The sequence below is a fragment of the Protopterus annectens genome, chromosome 8.part0 (genome assembly GCF_019279795.1).
Source record: "Protopterus annectens isolate FY-2018-M chromosome 8.part0, PAN1.0, whole genome shotgun sequence".
Classification (NCBI taxonomy): Eukaryota; Metazoa; Chordata; order Ceratodontiformes; family Protopteridae; genus Protopterus; species Protopterus annectens.
This window is the reverse complement of record NC_056741.1, coordinates 1,020,596,006-1,020,612,175: the sequence shown is the minus strand read 5'-3', so window position 1 is coordinate 1,020,612,175 and position 16,170 is coordinate 1,020,596,006. Positions and strand designations below refer to the sequence as shown.

At 36.6% G+C, this 16,170-nt stretch overlaps 1 protein-coding gene across 1 annotated transcript in view; it reads left to right on the top strand.

Annotated features, from left to right (window-relative positions):
- The window catches only part of LOC122808390 (alpha-tectorin-like), a gene marked incomplete at its 3' end in the record, with an annotated part of 263,674 nt that overhangs the window by 200,435 nt on the left and 47,069 nt on the right, over positions 1-16,170 (top strand). The window contains 1 exon segment of the mRNA XM_044079357.1: positions 10,771-10,890. Within this exon segment, the coding sequence (XP_043935292.1) occupies positions 10,771-10,890 (120 nt within the window).

Below are 16,170 nucleotides of genomic sequence, written 5' to 3'. Positions count from 1 at the left end.
TTTTGTTTTTTAGATTTGCATTACCTGACCTGAACTAATATCCTTGTATTTTTGCTCTTTGCTATATATCATAGTGATATTTTTACATGTATTTCTATAACTATGCTTTTATCTGTGGCTTTTCTCCCGGACTCCACTGAAAATGGACAACGATCCCAGTGGGACTAAGGTCATCAACAAATATAAAATGAAATATTGTATTTATTATTAAATCTCCAAAACTAACTTTTATGATTCTTTATGATTCTATATTAAAAAAAAAAAAAAAAAAAAAAAAAATTTTTTTTTTCTTGTTTTAATTATTAATTAGTTATAGTTGGTATTTTTGTTTTTTTTGTTTTTTGCATTACCTGACCTGAACTAATATCCTTTTATTTGCTCTTTTTTGCCTAATATCATAGATTATTTTTATTGTATTTCATAACCATGCTTTTTGCTTTTAATCTGTTCTTTTTTCTCCTCCACTGAAAAAAAACAACAACGATCCAGTTGGACTAGCCCGGTCAACAAATATAAAATGAAATAAATAAATAAATGTAAGTGTCTTTCATTTTTCTGCAACATACTTAGTCACGATGCATAGAAAGTAATAATATGGGTAAAATAACACTGTTTGTGGCTTATGCAAGTATCTGCATCTCAAAGACAGCAGAACAAAAGAGAAAACAAATATTCCCATCTAATATTTCAGTCATTTCTAGAGTGATTCAAAATATATCACTGTTAAAAAGCATATAGCAGAAACTAACTGCAAGTCAAAATATTTAGAGAGTGGCCATACCAGTAATAATCCCTAGCACCTGAGTATCTACACAATGACCTGGTGATATATTAGACATGAAGCACGATGTCTGAGTGGCAGGCACTGTCAGGTACTTGACAATGTGTATGGACAGCTGCCACTCACACTATCCTGCTGCCATTGTTTTCTCTTTGTATGGGCCGAGACTATGCTTGCCTATATTCAGGGAATGAATTATAAAGTAGTGGAGAAGAGAATTAGATATAAGTAAAAGGACTGGAGACAATATGTGGCAAGACAAAGTTGTGGAGGGGGGTCAGGAATGGAAGACTTGGGTTTATGGACAATATTTTGATGGGAATGCAACAAGAAAAGAAAGTCAATGTGTCCAAGGTGAAATGTAAGGCTATCAATTACAGCAAAAGAAAGGCCATATAAGAAGTGCAGATGAGGGTTGTAAGGTGAATAAGAAACAATAAAAGGAAGAAAGCAAAAACGTAGAAAAGAAGGTGAGGAAATCAAAAATACAAGTCCAAATGGAGTTAACAGAAGAAATTAATAAGATAAACAAAGACACAAAGACTTTTAACAATATTTACAGAAAATGAGAACTGAGAGTCATACCTGAGCAGACTGACTAAAGAGAGAAAGGAACTCATGAAAGACAGGAAAACAAACAGAGGAATTAAAATAATAGTTTGTCTCAGTATTCACAAAAGAAAGAGAGGGTGCTATGCTGGGAAGAAGCTAGGTGAGTCTGTAGATATCAATTAAGGAATACCAGAAAAAAAGAGGACATGGAGAAGGAATTGGCCTGGGCTAAGATAATAAAGAAACAGAGACCAGACAACTTGAGTTCCAGGTTCCTTGGGAGTTTGACCAGTGTTTTTGGTATAGCCTATGAAGATGTTTTTGTTTTTGCTAGATAACTGGTTAGTATTGCGATGAAAGGAGATACTGCCAGCACAGCTAGCTGGAATTTTGTAAATAATTATATGTTACTGGTGAATATCGAAATGATTTATACAAGATGCTTGTTTTATAAATGTATTAGAACTGTATGTCATGTGTATATTGAACTGCTTGTACCGACATGTGTGTTGAAAAGGTATTTGCAAAGTGCTTTTTGAAATGTAACCACAGTGTGCCCTACTGGAAGAGAACAGAAATGTACATGCACTATTGTAACTGTTTAAATTTATATATTTTTACAATGGAAACTGGAATACAGGAAGTTAACCTCAGTCCAGCAAACTTTAGAAAAAATATCTTAAATTAAATTACTTTATAGGCTGTGCCATACATTTTCAATGCAGCTAGAGACACAAAGTATGTACTAGGAGGATTTCTGTATTGTCCTTGGAGTGAACTAATTACTAGTCTTGAAAGCATGAAGGAATGCAATTGTTTTATATCCCCCAGCATCTGCCAAAGATCTGAGGAAAAGCCCTTGTCTGCATATTTTCCAGGTTGATGCTAAATGCTGGCAGCTTCTAGCAATGGGGCTTTTGGCCCGGGAACTAGAAGTCAGATGGCCAGAAATTATGTCATTCTGCAAGCTATATTTTAGATTTTAATTGGAGAAGTCTCCTAGTGGGACAGAGCATTATGCATTCTGTCTTGGACCTGACAACACTTAGAAGATCCATTCACCACATCTGTCTTGCTCTATTAGTAAGTTCTTAGATTATAGCATAATTCTCTTAGATTCAGTCAGGAATGCAGTGAAGCTTAGTTTAGATATTTTTCTTTATTTATTTGAGACTGTCCTGCAATGTTGTTTTAAATATTTCCTGTGGTTTTGAACTCTGATGTCACCGTAAATATATATTTAGTATTGTCTTATTCTTTTATTATTTATTATTAAATATATTTAAACATTACATTGTGGCTGATCTGTGTAGAGATATTTAAGTTTTGAGAGTATTTGCATATTTATTTGGTGACACTGTGTGTGTCACTCCTAATATCCTTGTTCTTGGTCAAACTACCATTTGTTTTAATATTAATATTACACAGTAAGATTGGACACCCTTTGTTAAGGGCCTTACATTAGCTGATAAGGAGTTGCCTGGTGGCAATGGTAGCTACCTTATAGTCTGAGCAGAAGGGGCATATATATTAAACCTGGGCCGGCCTCTCCCAGGTGTGTGCATGCGTGTGTGTGTGTGTGTGTGTGTGTGTGTGTGTGTGTGTGTGTGTGTGTGTGTGTGTGTGTAAATCAAACCTCAAAGACTGTGCGTCAGCTACTTTGGCAGGGACATGAAGCATTGGTTGGACAGGGAGGGTGCTGGAGGTCTTGGCTTGGTCACTCAGCTGAGATCTCAACTCTATAGCTATGCCAGTTGGAATCTTATTGGGGACCTGGAGGAAGAGGGAGAAACCAGCCCTGGACTGACTGTGGTCTCTTGTGTGCTCTTAAGGGAAATTGCAGTTGATGCAGAGAACTGCATCTAGACATAGCATGTGTGTACTTGTCATCCTCTCAGTGAACGCCCCCCATTTTTGCCAGTGGTGTGGATTGAGGGTCCTTGATTACTGGTCCAGCAGAGGGTTGTCACAAGTATAGAGATGCCCAAGGATTAGCAGATTTATTTATTTTATTTTAACATTTGTTAACCAGGAAATGTCCGACTGAGCAGGTGCCTTTTTTCATCAGAGGCCAGAGGCGAAAATCTCCAACATGAAGTTAACCAAAACAGAGTTAAATTTTTACATCAGATAGCTATGGGGAAAAAAACATCATGAAATAGTTGTATAACAGAAAGTAAGTAGAGGACAGACACATTTTACTTACATAAATAGACTTCTAGCCTCAGAAAAAATTGGTGAGAAAAAAAAAAAGAGTAAAAAAATAAAAACAAGTGATCTCCGTGGTATCCCCAAAGTCTCAAAAACAACCCACTAGACAAGTATAGTGGGTCCAAAAAGAAAACAGTGTAAGAAACTTCTCTGTGTGGAAGATTTTCAGTCCATATATCTCTAGTTAATCACTGTATATTAATCAGATCAGACAGTAGTAGAAGCAGCAAACTTAAACCAATCTTAAGTAAAAAAAAAAATAATAAATAAAAATAATAAAAATATATAATTGTACAGAATTACTAAGTATTCGAAAGTAATCCAAGCAAGGCAGGCAGTCTGTTTCCAGTCAAAAATCCTTTATTAAGTACACAGACAAGTGATCCAAGTAAACCAAAATTAGAGTAATAGTTTCTTCATAAGCTTTCTAAATATATATATATATATATATATATATATATATATATATATATAATTTTTATCAGGCAAGGGAGAGGTTTATTGTGCTGTAAAACAAAGTGTTATTGGTACACATGTTAAATTCACATCCCTTCCCCCATCAGTGTGATATTCGAGCTGGTCCTGCCCTACTTAGTAGCTGTCATAATAATATAACCCTTACGCACTTTCAATAAAATTTATAATGACGTGCTACCTCTTATTTAACCAGATTATTAAGTAGATTATTAAGTCTGTGATTTTATCCAAGACGATATACTACATGGCTGAAAATATATCAACCTTAGTCCATTTGGCAATCAAAATATATATATATATATATATATAAATATATACATATATACTTTGCATGTAAAAAATCAATTGTAAAAATCATATTCTATTTTTATAACCTATTGTTAACAAAGATCACTTTCATCCTTCTAGACTTATTCAGGTCTGTGTACAAGAACCCAAAAAACTATCTATAAAAATATTATTCTTTAATTAGTTAGTATTGTTATTACACATCATTTTGAATAAGGTGGAAAAAAGAAAACCAGAAAAAGAAAAAAATAATAATAAAAAATGTATGATGATGGAAACAAAATTGTAACTGGAAAAAAAAGAGTAACATACAAGAGTCAAATTAGGTTGGATATATTATTTTGTGGATTGAAAAGAACAAGGCAAAGACAGAAAGGTGAAAGGAAATAGAGAGAACAGGAGTTGTAAGATGAAAGGTGCATGATTGGGTGTAGGTAGCAGAAGGGGAGACAACGTAAGAAGAAGAAAGAAAAGAAAATGAAGCCTGCAAGATAGTGAAAAAGGTAAAAGTGAGGATAAAAAAGGAACTGTGGTAAGTGGGTAGGAAGTAGAAGGGGGAAGAGAAAAGGTTATTGGCAAAGGTAGACATGGTTGAGATGTGGGTTACTGAAATACTGGGCAAAGTCGGGGCATGAGAAAGTACTTGAAAACTTGGATACTAAGGAGGGTTGAGACATCTAATACTGTAGTACTAGGCAATGTTGGGGGAAGGGTGGAACGTGGATTATGGGGGTAGTTGTCAGGGTTAAGGCAGGAATAGAGCCAGGTGGTGAGGAGCCTTTCTCTTAGTGTCTTTTTAAATGTGTAACTATTTGGGATGGCTCTTAGAGCTAAAGGAATTTTGTTCTAGGCCAGGGCCACTGTATAGCTGTATAAACTATGGTCCATGTATCTTTTAGGTTTGTTGATTTCAAAGACAAGTTGGTCAGAGCTTCAGAGATGATTCTTGGGGGTATAGAAAGTGATGATGGATGAGATGGCTGGGCAGGATGTAGGTTTATTAAGCATCGAATGAGTAAGGAAAAGTTGAGAAGATGATGTGGCAGCTTGAGCCAGTTTAAGGTTTTAGAGATAGACAGTGATGAGAGTAATAGGGCTTATTAGCAGCAAATCTGGCAATTTTATTGTAGCAGAGTTCTACTTTGGATTTTGGAGTGGATTGTAAGTTGGTAAATATGGGAGAGGCATGGAGAAGATTGGGAAGTGGGTAAGCATTTGCAAGAGAGACTCTAGAGTCCTGGACTAGGAATTTTTTTGATCTGCTGAGTTTTTGGTGATTTTTATACAGCTTTGGATGTGTAGGTCATAGTTTAGTTGATCATCTATAGTAATACAAGGAGTTTAGTATGTGTACTACTTCTATCTTGTTGCTATCAAGAGATGTGATAGTAAAGGTAGATTTGATGTGAGATTGAGTTTTTGGGAGAAATAGTAGTAGTTTAGTTTTCTTGGGGTTTAGCTGAAGTTTTTTTGCCATTAAGCTACTAACCACCTCCCTGTGATAAAGCTGAAGGACTTTGGGGTGAGTGATTGAAGGTGTGGCAGGTTGTCAGAAAAGCTGATGATAGTGGAGTCATCGGCATATTGTATAAGAAAGGACTGTGAGCAGGATGACTGTAGATCGTTTATAAAGATGTTAAAGAGAATGGGTCCAAGAATGGGACATCGTGTTACTTCAATGTCAGCTGTGAGGAAACTGGAAAAGGAAGAAAGACACTTGACCAATTGCTGCTGGTTAGAGAGATAGCTGGAAAACCAGTCGAGAGTGGAATTTGAGAAACCAAAGGCAGACAATTTAGAAATTAGAGTAAAAGATTGTAGTGAAGGTTTTAGTGAGGTCAAAAAAGGGAGGATAGTAGATTATTATTCCCTAGCTTTTAATATAGTATCAGTAAATTAGAGTAATGCTGTAGTTGTGCTGTGGTTAGGGTGAAAACCATGTTGGGTTGGGGTGAATACATTTTTCTGTAGAAGATATTTAAGAAGTTGTTTTTGTATGCATTTTTCAAGTATTTTTGACTGAGGGGACAAAATAGCTATAGGCCTATAGTTTGGAATTCACTAGAATTCCCTCCTTTGTGAAGTGAAATGATATAGAATTTTTTTCCAGATAGCAGAGACTCTTGATTCCTGAATAGATCTGTTAATTAATATAGAGACTGGGTAGGCTACAGAGTTGGCAGCTAGTTTAAGGAAGTCTGCTGGTAAGTTGTCAGCTGATTGAGAGCAGGGCTTATGTTTTAACAGTAGAGATTTAATGTAGGAGGTAGGGATGGGTTTAACAGAAAAAATATATTTACAGTGGGGAGGTGAGAGTGGTGGAGTAAGATAAGAATTTTGGCAGTTTTGAGTTAGGGTGGTTATTGAGTCTATGAAATATGTATCAAATGTTTAGGCAGTTTCAGAAGGAGAGTGATTAGGACATGGATTTGGTATACTGGGAAAACCAGGGTTAAGAATCTTGTTAATGGAGTTCAAAAATTTGGGATAATTTTTTGGTGGTAAATTTGTGGTTTTAGATAGTAATTTCTTTTCTTGTAGTTTACTTGTTTGTTTTTTTGTTTTTTTGTGCATTAAGGCCTGGGTGGAATGAGAAAGCAAGGTGCATGGTGAGATTTCTCTCGTTTCTTTCTGTGGGGAGCTAGGTTATTCAGAGTATCCAGAAATATGCAGTTGAATCACTGAACTGCATTATCTAGCAGTTGACTACAGAGGAAAGACCGATTTATAGAGGAGACCATGTTGGTAAATTTGGTAGGGCAGAAGTTGGTGAGACTGCAACATCCTTTATATTTGTGTTGTCTGATCTTTTGTATGGAAAGCCTTTGAACAAAGACAGGGAGGTGGTTACTAGGGAGTGTTTTGAGGTTTTGGTATAGACTAGGAGGGTTCCTATTAGAACACCAAATGCTTGAAATGTCGAATGTCATATGGTCAACACCATATGATCGACATTTCAAGAGTTCTTAGGTTGAATGTAACGGCGCTGTATGGTGCAGAATGGGAGAATTTCCCTTTTCTGCACTGAAGTGTGGTCTCGGAGTTGGTATATTTAAGTAGGGGGGGTGTGGGGTGCACCATTAAGGTAAGTTTTTATTTATTTATTTATTTATTTTTATTGTATAGTCGATCTTTCAAACTTCGATCTAATGTTGTTGAACATATGGGATTCAAAGTTTTGAAAGTTTGAATATATAACATAGACCCGACTAGGTTTTGACACTAGGATCCAGGGTTGAAGGTTGGGGGGATATAGACAGTGGGGAGAAGGTAGGATGGTTAGAATATAACAGAGCTACACCACCACCTTGTTTGTGTAACCTGTTAGAGCAGATAATATTATAGCCAGGATGGAGAATTTCAGTATTATTGATATGAGATTTGAGCCAGTCAAATTTGCAGATTTTATTAAGTAGACTATACATGTTAAGGGAGATAATAGTTAGGTTTTTGGTAGATAGTTTAGCATTAGGGAGAGACGTAGAAATGGTGCTGGTATTCACTTAATAAGATTTTCTTAAAACAAGCTGGAGGCTTGTATTTATTTATTTGTTGTGTGAACTTTACTTTGTGAGGGTGGCAGTGGGTATTGAGTGGTCTGTATTTGAAAGCGTGAAAGTCTGGAAGTTGAAAAAGATTGTGTGGTGTTATATCAGGGTAAGGTTTGTCAGTGCAAATGAGTGGGTGGTGGGTTGACAGGTGACATATTAGTTTTATAACACGTAAATAGCAAAGGAAGGAGGAGAAACAGAGAAGAGATGTAGATAGTAGACATGTTTATGGGGTAGTAGAGAAAAAGAGCTGCAAGATAGGAGAACAGCGTGACAGAAGTAGAGGAAGCTGAAGGAAGTCTGGTAGATGGATGAAAAATAGAGGTAAGGAGATAATAAAGAAGTTAACTGGTGAGTGTTGAGGGAAGAGATAGTAGAGTGCATGTACTGTAGGTCAGGAGGATATGTAGAGGCTTAGCTAGGGTTGAGGAAAGGAGTATTGTTGAGAAGGTTGTAACGTTTCAATTGGATGAGGCAGACAGAAAGAGCAGGGGTTTATAGGGGAAAGGGATGGAACTCAGAGAGTATAAATGTGGAGTATGTGAGTGTGGGTGCGAATTGGAGGTAGGGTAGAGGAGCAATGTGAAGCCTGAGCATAGTGAGGGCTGAACGGGGAGGGCTGCACAGTCACATCTGCAAAATCCTTAAGACAAAAAGGCAATGAGTAAAGAGTGCAAAGGGAACAGTCAAGGCAACTTTGTATACAATCTGAGGGGGGGGGGTGTGTGTGTAAAAAGGAGACAGAAACTGTTCAATAGAAAATTGTGATACAGCGAGAAGGATAGCAGTAAAGTTAAAGATATAATCTGGGGCAAAAATGAGACAGAAAGGATTGGAAAGGGTAAAGATGGAAAACAAATGGATGGTATGTGCCAAGATTACTGAAGGTTCTGCTGGGGACATAACAGGAGTTTTGTTTCAGGCAGAAAGTTTCAACTCAGTATCATACAACAACCAGTGGGTGCAGCAGATTTCTGATTTCTACAGTTGATATGGTTTGGATGTGGGAGTGCAGATATGATTTATCCCTTAGCATTGTGCACACTGAGGAGAGTTTAACATAGGACATAAGCAGTATGAGATGCAATAACAAAGGTAGACTGTGATAAATGAATCTGGTGTACTTTAACAATGTTCATTAAAGGGGTCCTGTAGTTTACATAGCTGAAAGCATTCAGTTATTCATGCAGCCTTAATCTGACTCAGTTAGCCAGCAGTGGAACGTTGGGTTTAACAATGTTCAGTAAAAGGGTCCTGGAGTTTAGGTAGCTGGATGCGTTCAATTATTTAGGCAGCTTTAATGCAACTCAGTCAGACAGTGGTGGATTATTGAGATTATACATCATTTGCATTCCAGTTAGAGTGCGCAGTGCCAGGGATGGTTGGTGATCTAGCCCACAGAAGGGAGTTATAGAGGAAAATCACGTAGCAAAAGTAATATATTTTCAGAACTTCTAGAGAAATGCAGGCCTATCAGTTATGACAGGGACAGACAGGCATAGACAGCATTATGCGTTAACAGCTGCTTGCCTTCTTAGAGGACACTAATCATCAGAACATCATCATGATGAGATTACAAGTGAGCTTGACATGGAGCATGAATATACATATTCTACTTGGATTTCAATAAGGCTTTTGAAATGATCCTGCACTGATTGCTGACCAGAAAAGTATAGATGTCTGAGTAATAAAAAGATGGAGAGATTGTACTTTTAACTTTTTTGTTTTACCATGCTGTTTATATTTAAATGGAGTGAATTTTTACTCTGGTGTCATTAAAGCATGTGTTTGTCCCACCCCCACCCCCATGGTTTGTGATATCATTCTGTAAGAGTTTTGCTAATACTGGCACTCATGTTTTGATGTAATGTATTTCAAAGGAATAAAGGAATATGATTATATGTATAGCCACAAATTCTTGTAAACTACATTATTTTATAGGATTTTACTGCAGCTTTTTAACAGTGATGTGTTTTTTTGAGTTTCATGTTATCAGCTCCTTTATTACTGATTGCTTTGCTGTCTGCAGTGTTATAGTCTATATGTAGCACATCCAAAATGGGTTTTCACACATTATCTAACAGTGAAAATTAGATTCATCACCACTAATTCAAGTCCTGCTTGTCCAAGTGTCCAATATTTATTCCGATGTAATTCTGATAACATGTGCTTGCATATAACTAACATCATGCCTCAAGTGTACTTCTACTCTGCTTTCCAAATTAGCTGCTAAGAAAATAAGTCACTGTCCATTTCAAATAAAGAATTGTTCACTATATAGTATAAAGTCAGACGTGCAGTCTGTATGCTCCATTCCTGCAGTGATGCAGCCAGTATTCTGAAGCATGCCTTTCAAATGTTTAGATTTCTGCCTCATATTTTTAGTCTGTTCCTCACAAAACTTGTGTTTTTTTGATAAACTATTTAAGATCAAAATAAATAATGAGCTTCAGTCTTTATATCCATCAAAACAATATACACCAACACAAAACCTGTTATTTGAGCAACTTTTTTAGTTTATACAGGCAATATTTAAAATTTGCCTGTATTTTTTTGGAATTTGTTCTCCCATTATTTTTGGCTCTGTTCAGGTTGAGAGGTATGCTCTGAAGTAATGCAGGCATAACTCAAAACTTAAATATTCAAAATTAAGTTTCTTGACACAAAGTGCAGGGCTAGTCTTGGTTTCTGGCTTGTTTGCAGTACATATTCTGATTACTTTTCCTTCTGATCGTTTTTTTAGGACATTCTGTTTGTATGACTGTCCTGTAGAACTCCACATTCCAGAATAAAAGACAGATTGTTGTGCATGTATTTGCTTATTTATTTTGTTTTATTTTAATTTATTTATTTTATATTATGTCCTGATGACTTGGCTATATCATTTGACTATTATTTCTTCATCTGTAGCCTTGAGGAATCCATGTGAAACACAAGTGTGTACAGACAAGGAATGGTGTGGTGAATATTATGGCCAATATGGATGCTACTGTTCTGAAACATTTGACAACCAGACAAGAAGCAGCTATGGTATGTAGCCCTAATTGCACATCTGATAGTGCGGTGCTTGTAAACTTTTTTATTGTCTTTAACAAGTAAAATTTAACTTGCATCTACCTGAAGAGACTATTTAGCTTTGACTGTGTTGTGCATGTCATAATCACTGCAAGATACAAACCTAGGAATAGAATGAAACACACACGAGCTGAAACATCCCCAGTCCAATACTCATATTTTGTGTCAGTAACAGAAAATCATAAAATGTAAGTGATTTCTGAAATCATACCTGAAAGTTAGTTCAGGTATTGCAAAATAACATCACTGTTTTTTTAAGTCAAGAAAAAAAAAACACAAATATAGGAAGTCACTCATTTAATTAAAAAAATACATTTCAGATTTACAGGTTATGTTCTAATAGCTACATTTTTCACTTGCGTGAAAATATCTGACTTTATCACATGCTTTGATCTGCCTGAATATCAATGTTATTACACTGTAATGCATAGTTTGTCAGGTCTTGATGTATATCTGTATTCATCTGTCAAGAAAAATGAAAATGCAGCTGACCAAAAGCTGCAGGAACATGGTACCATCCGTGGTGTAGGTGACATGTTCAGGAGGTAACCTGGTGCCACAAAGAGGAATGCATTGCACTGTCTTGCCATTCTCAAATGAGAGAGTAGATGGGTAACCTCACTGACTCAGCAGGGGTAGTACAAAACTCAGTACAACTGGTAACATCACTGAAAGTCTAGATATCCTGCCTGTAAAAAAAATATTACAAATTTGGGATCCAAGATGGGTTGCGAGCAATGGGTAGGACATAGGTAAAGTCCAAAGTCTGGACCCAACCCAGTTCAGATTCCTTATAGGTAGATCATGCCTATTAAAGATGGTTAACTTTTTTGAGAAAGTCATCAAGACCCTGGATGAATGAAAGACAGTGCATACCACCTATCTTGATCTAGCCAGGGCATTTGACATAATCCCCCACTCATATATTATAGAGAAACTCTCCCAATTTGGAATTAAGCCCTGGCTCACCTACAGAACACATACTGTAAAAGTGGGTGACTTCACCTCTAGCAAAAGACCAGTCTGACATCATAAGGAAACACAGTCGTTGGCTATCTTTTAGGGGTAGGGGTGACAAGGCATGCTGTAAAGTCACATGACAGCAGCATACACTGAGGGTTGGCTCACTGGTTACGCTGTTTACCTCAGAGACACAAAGTGCATGATTTGATTCTCACCTTGCATGGCTAAGCTTAAAAAAGCTCCCTGGGTCATTAGCCTAGTAATCACCTTTGAACAGCTTGAAATCTACAATTGTGGTGATTTGTACCTTAATTTTAATCCCTAATTTAATAACAGAGGGGAAACACACAGAAAGTGGCAACCTATTTTGAAGTGGGGTAGGGAAGCTAGTACTATTCCCAGATATGATTTATGTATCCTCACAAGCATTTGTCTTATCAATTTATTGTGAGCAGATGTTTGGGTCATCTTTGAGCATTAAGTCTTGAATACAACTGATTTCTTCTTTGAAATACAAAAACTGAATTTCTTTTTCTTACACATCATTTTTGCTCAGGCTATTCATATAGTGTCAATTGCATAGCCAGCGTAGCCAGTTCTGCCTTTACCTTTGATTCTGGGTTAATCAGTGTACTGTTGTTTCCACCTCTGTATTCGGTATGATTATCACACTCAAATACTCAATAATGCATTTCCAGCATGAAATTAATGTTGCACCTTTTAAGGTTTTGTCTTCCCCAAGAGACATTAAATAACATACTGTCTGCCAGAAATGGTGTTACCTTAAGTGAATGACAAGCAATATATTATAAATATAAATTCCAAACATTTTTATTAAATTACTCCTTCTATCCTGCATCCTGCTTATTTGTGCACAGTTGTCTAAATAAAAATTAATATTGTAAACTAGAAAAAAAAAAAAGTTGGAAAGCTTCTTGCTTTTCCCAAAATGTTTTTATTCATTTTATAACACAATAACTTAACAATATAGTATCAAGAAAAAACAAACTATATACAATATCCATAACAACTAAAAAAGCAATATATACATATAGAACACTTAATATTTCTCTAGCAGATTAGACAATTTTGTCCAAGCAATTAAGTGATGAATTGTGTTATTAATCCTTGCTTTTATAGTAGCAATCTCATTCTTACAAATGTATTTCACAAGATGAATAAATCCAACTTTAAAGAGAGGAGTAGATTGGGATTTCCAATTTTTAGTAACAATTTTCCTTGCTATAGAGTGGATGGACCATAGTAAAAATGTTTTTAGGAATGACATCAGGATCAGGAACACTGAAAAGGGTAATGGAGTCAGAGATTTTACAGTTGTCTTTCCACAGAGCTTTGCAAAGTTATTTAAAGTCTTACCAAAATGGGGAAATTATTTTGCAATTAACAACCATATGTATTCAGTCAGCATCAGGGTGTCCACATCTCCAGTATTTCATTTCATCTTTCTTGTACATTATTGCTAGTCTATGTGGGGTGAAGAAACATCTATGCAAAAATGTCTTTGTGTATACATGCCAGAAGATGTGGATTCCTTCACTGACTGTAAACAAAGGTTTTATTTTATCTTTTTCTTGTCTATTAACTTCACTTGCATAATTCCAAAAAGAAACATCTGTTTTGCTAAAATCATTTCTGAGAATTTTATAAATAACAGATATGTATGAAATGTTCTTGGGTACGTTATTAATAATTGTTGAGATAAAATCCAAGATTTTTAAGTTACTCTTTTTGTATGCCTCTAATAAGGGTATGAGCTTAGTATGCATAAAATCCTTACAACTTTGGATGTCTAGCCACTTGCAATTTTGCAAACTATATCTGCTGATCAAATAGTCTGCAAAACTTATTTTATTAGCTGAGAGAAATTTATTCCAATATAATATGTAACCATTCTAAAATTCTAACATTTTCTGAGTATCAAAAGATATCAAACATTTATTTGGGTAAGCAACAAGAAACATAACTATTATACCATGACCCCCCCAAAACGTGCACGCTGATTGGCCAGCATGCACATTGTAAATCGAGTTATACTAATTGAAAAAGGTCCGGTCACCCGGACTCTTTTCCATTAGTATAACTCTACTTTTAAAACACTGTCTCGCTATGTTAAATGGGTTTAACATAGCGAGACAGCTTTAAAATAAGCAACGGAGATCTCCGTTGCTTATTTTAGCTGTCTCTATGCTAAACCCATTTAACATAGCGAGACAGGTTTTAAAAAAGCAATGGAGAAAGCAAGATCTCCGTTGCTTTTTACTGTTCGCTATGTTAAATGGGTTTCACTTAGGTAGAGTGCTTTAGAATAACCAACCGACATCCCCGTTGCTTTTTTTAAAGCTGTCTCGCTATGCTAAACCCATTTAACATAGCAAACAGTAAAAAAGCAACGAAGATCTTGCTTTCTCTGTTGCTTTTGCCCACAGCTCTGATGTACGCGCAGGCGCGCACTACATCAGAACTGCCGGATGCCAGACATCTGCGGAAGGGCAATAAACAGGCATTATACTATGCCATTATTTAAGAAAAATAATAGTTTCTTTTCTTAAATAATGTCATGGTATAGCAATAACCCACTTCTGGGTGTGGGTAATGCTGTATTTACCGGTTGGCTTTGTTTGATCCCTCGGGCTTCGCCCTCGGGACCAAACCACGCCAACCATGGGTAAATCCAGCATTACCCACACCCAGGCGTGGGTTATTGCTATATTAATAAATTCTTAATTAATTGATTAGAAAACATAAGCTTTTTTAAACAACAGCAATATTTGGTTTATAAGAGGTGTGAGAACAAGTTTTGACCTTTCACAGTTGGAAACCTTCTTGATTGTGTTTAGGAAAGAATAGTCACATGATCACACATTGCTCATTAAGCAGATCATATACACATGTAACATACTAGAAACAGATGAAGTCTGAGGCTGAATCTACAGTTCAGGTGATGAATATTAAAAAAATTGTAAATTTTGTGACATGCTTACCAGAGTAATATAACAAAGGAGCAGTAACAGAGAGCTCTTATGTGCTCACATCTAATGTAATGTTCATAGATTCATATGAGGTTACTAAGCTAATGGCCCTAGGTCCTTTACAAGCCTAGCTATATTATACCCATGTTCCTTAATTGACCTTGGTTAGATGGTTGTTATTCGCATAGTGAGTCTATGATCAGTACCGACTGCCCCTGTCCATGAGGGGCACAGGTGCCACCCCTAGGGTGAATTTATGATCTTCTATCCACTTGTTTAGGATGCACTTAAATAGGGTCATTGAGGAGTTCTGCTTCACACAAATTGGGAGTTTTTTCCAGAGGAGTGGCAATCTCTGGGAGATATATCTGTATGTCCAGCATGTTCTGTTAATGTCACAGGCCGAGAGTTGAGATCAGTGGAGAGAGTGACTATTGTCCCATTTGATTTGTGGATGTCCAGAATTTCCATTATGGTAGGGTCAGAGACTGATCTATAGGCCAGGCATAAGTTGCCTGTCAGCAGCCTGTAAGATACAAATGGACCTTCAGTCTCATACAGGTCATGTTATGGAGGCCCTGAATTTTCTTGGTGAGAAACCGCTGGGGTTTCTCCAGCTGTTGAAGGTTTCTGATAAGATACATGTAAAATGAAGCATTGCACTCTATTAGTGGTCTAATGAGGGTTAAAATACAGAGGAGTTATAACATCCTTCATCTTGAATGCGATGCCCTTAATTATGAGATGTGCAACATCAAAGGCTTTCCTTACCATTATGTTCACATAGTGATCGAAATTTAGATTGCAATCAACCTGTGTTCCCAGAGCTTGAAACACTGGGTTTGAGCTTGGGGGGGGGGGGTTATCAACACTGTAATTTGCAGGGATTTCCGCTTAACCAAAGGCGATAATAATGGATTTTTTTTGCATCTCATTTTAGTCCGTGGTTTTGGCACCAATCATTTGTCTGTGTTACCTCCTTTTGTAATATGTTAACGCCATTTGGAAACTCAATGATTGTGACCAGTTTGCCATTATTGATGAAAGTGGTAAGCCACAGGCCATCTACTTTCACCTGGACTTCTGAGGACTAGATTCCAAACAGAAGATGGCCCAGCACAGATTCTTGTGGTGTGCCACTGGTAAATGGTCTAATGGTAGAGGTGGAATGCCCAACTTTTGAGAGTATGCATTCTGTTGGTGAGCCAGTTGGCTACCCCATCTACTGATGTATGGGTTAATCCCCAGCTGGAAGACTTTCTCAGTGATACCTAAGTGGGGG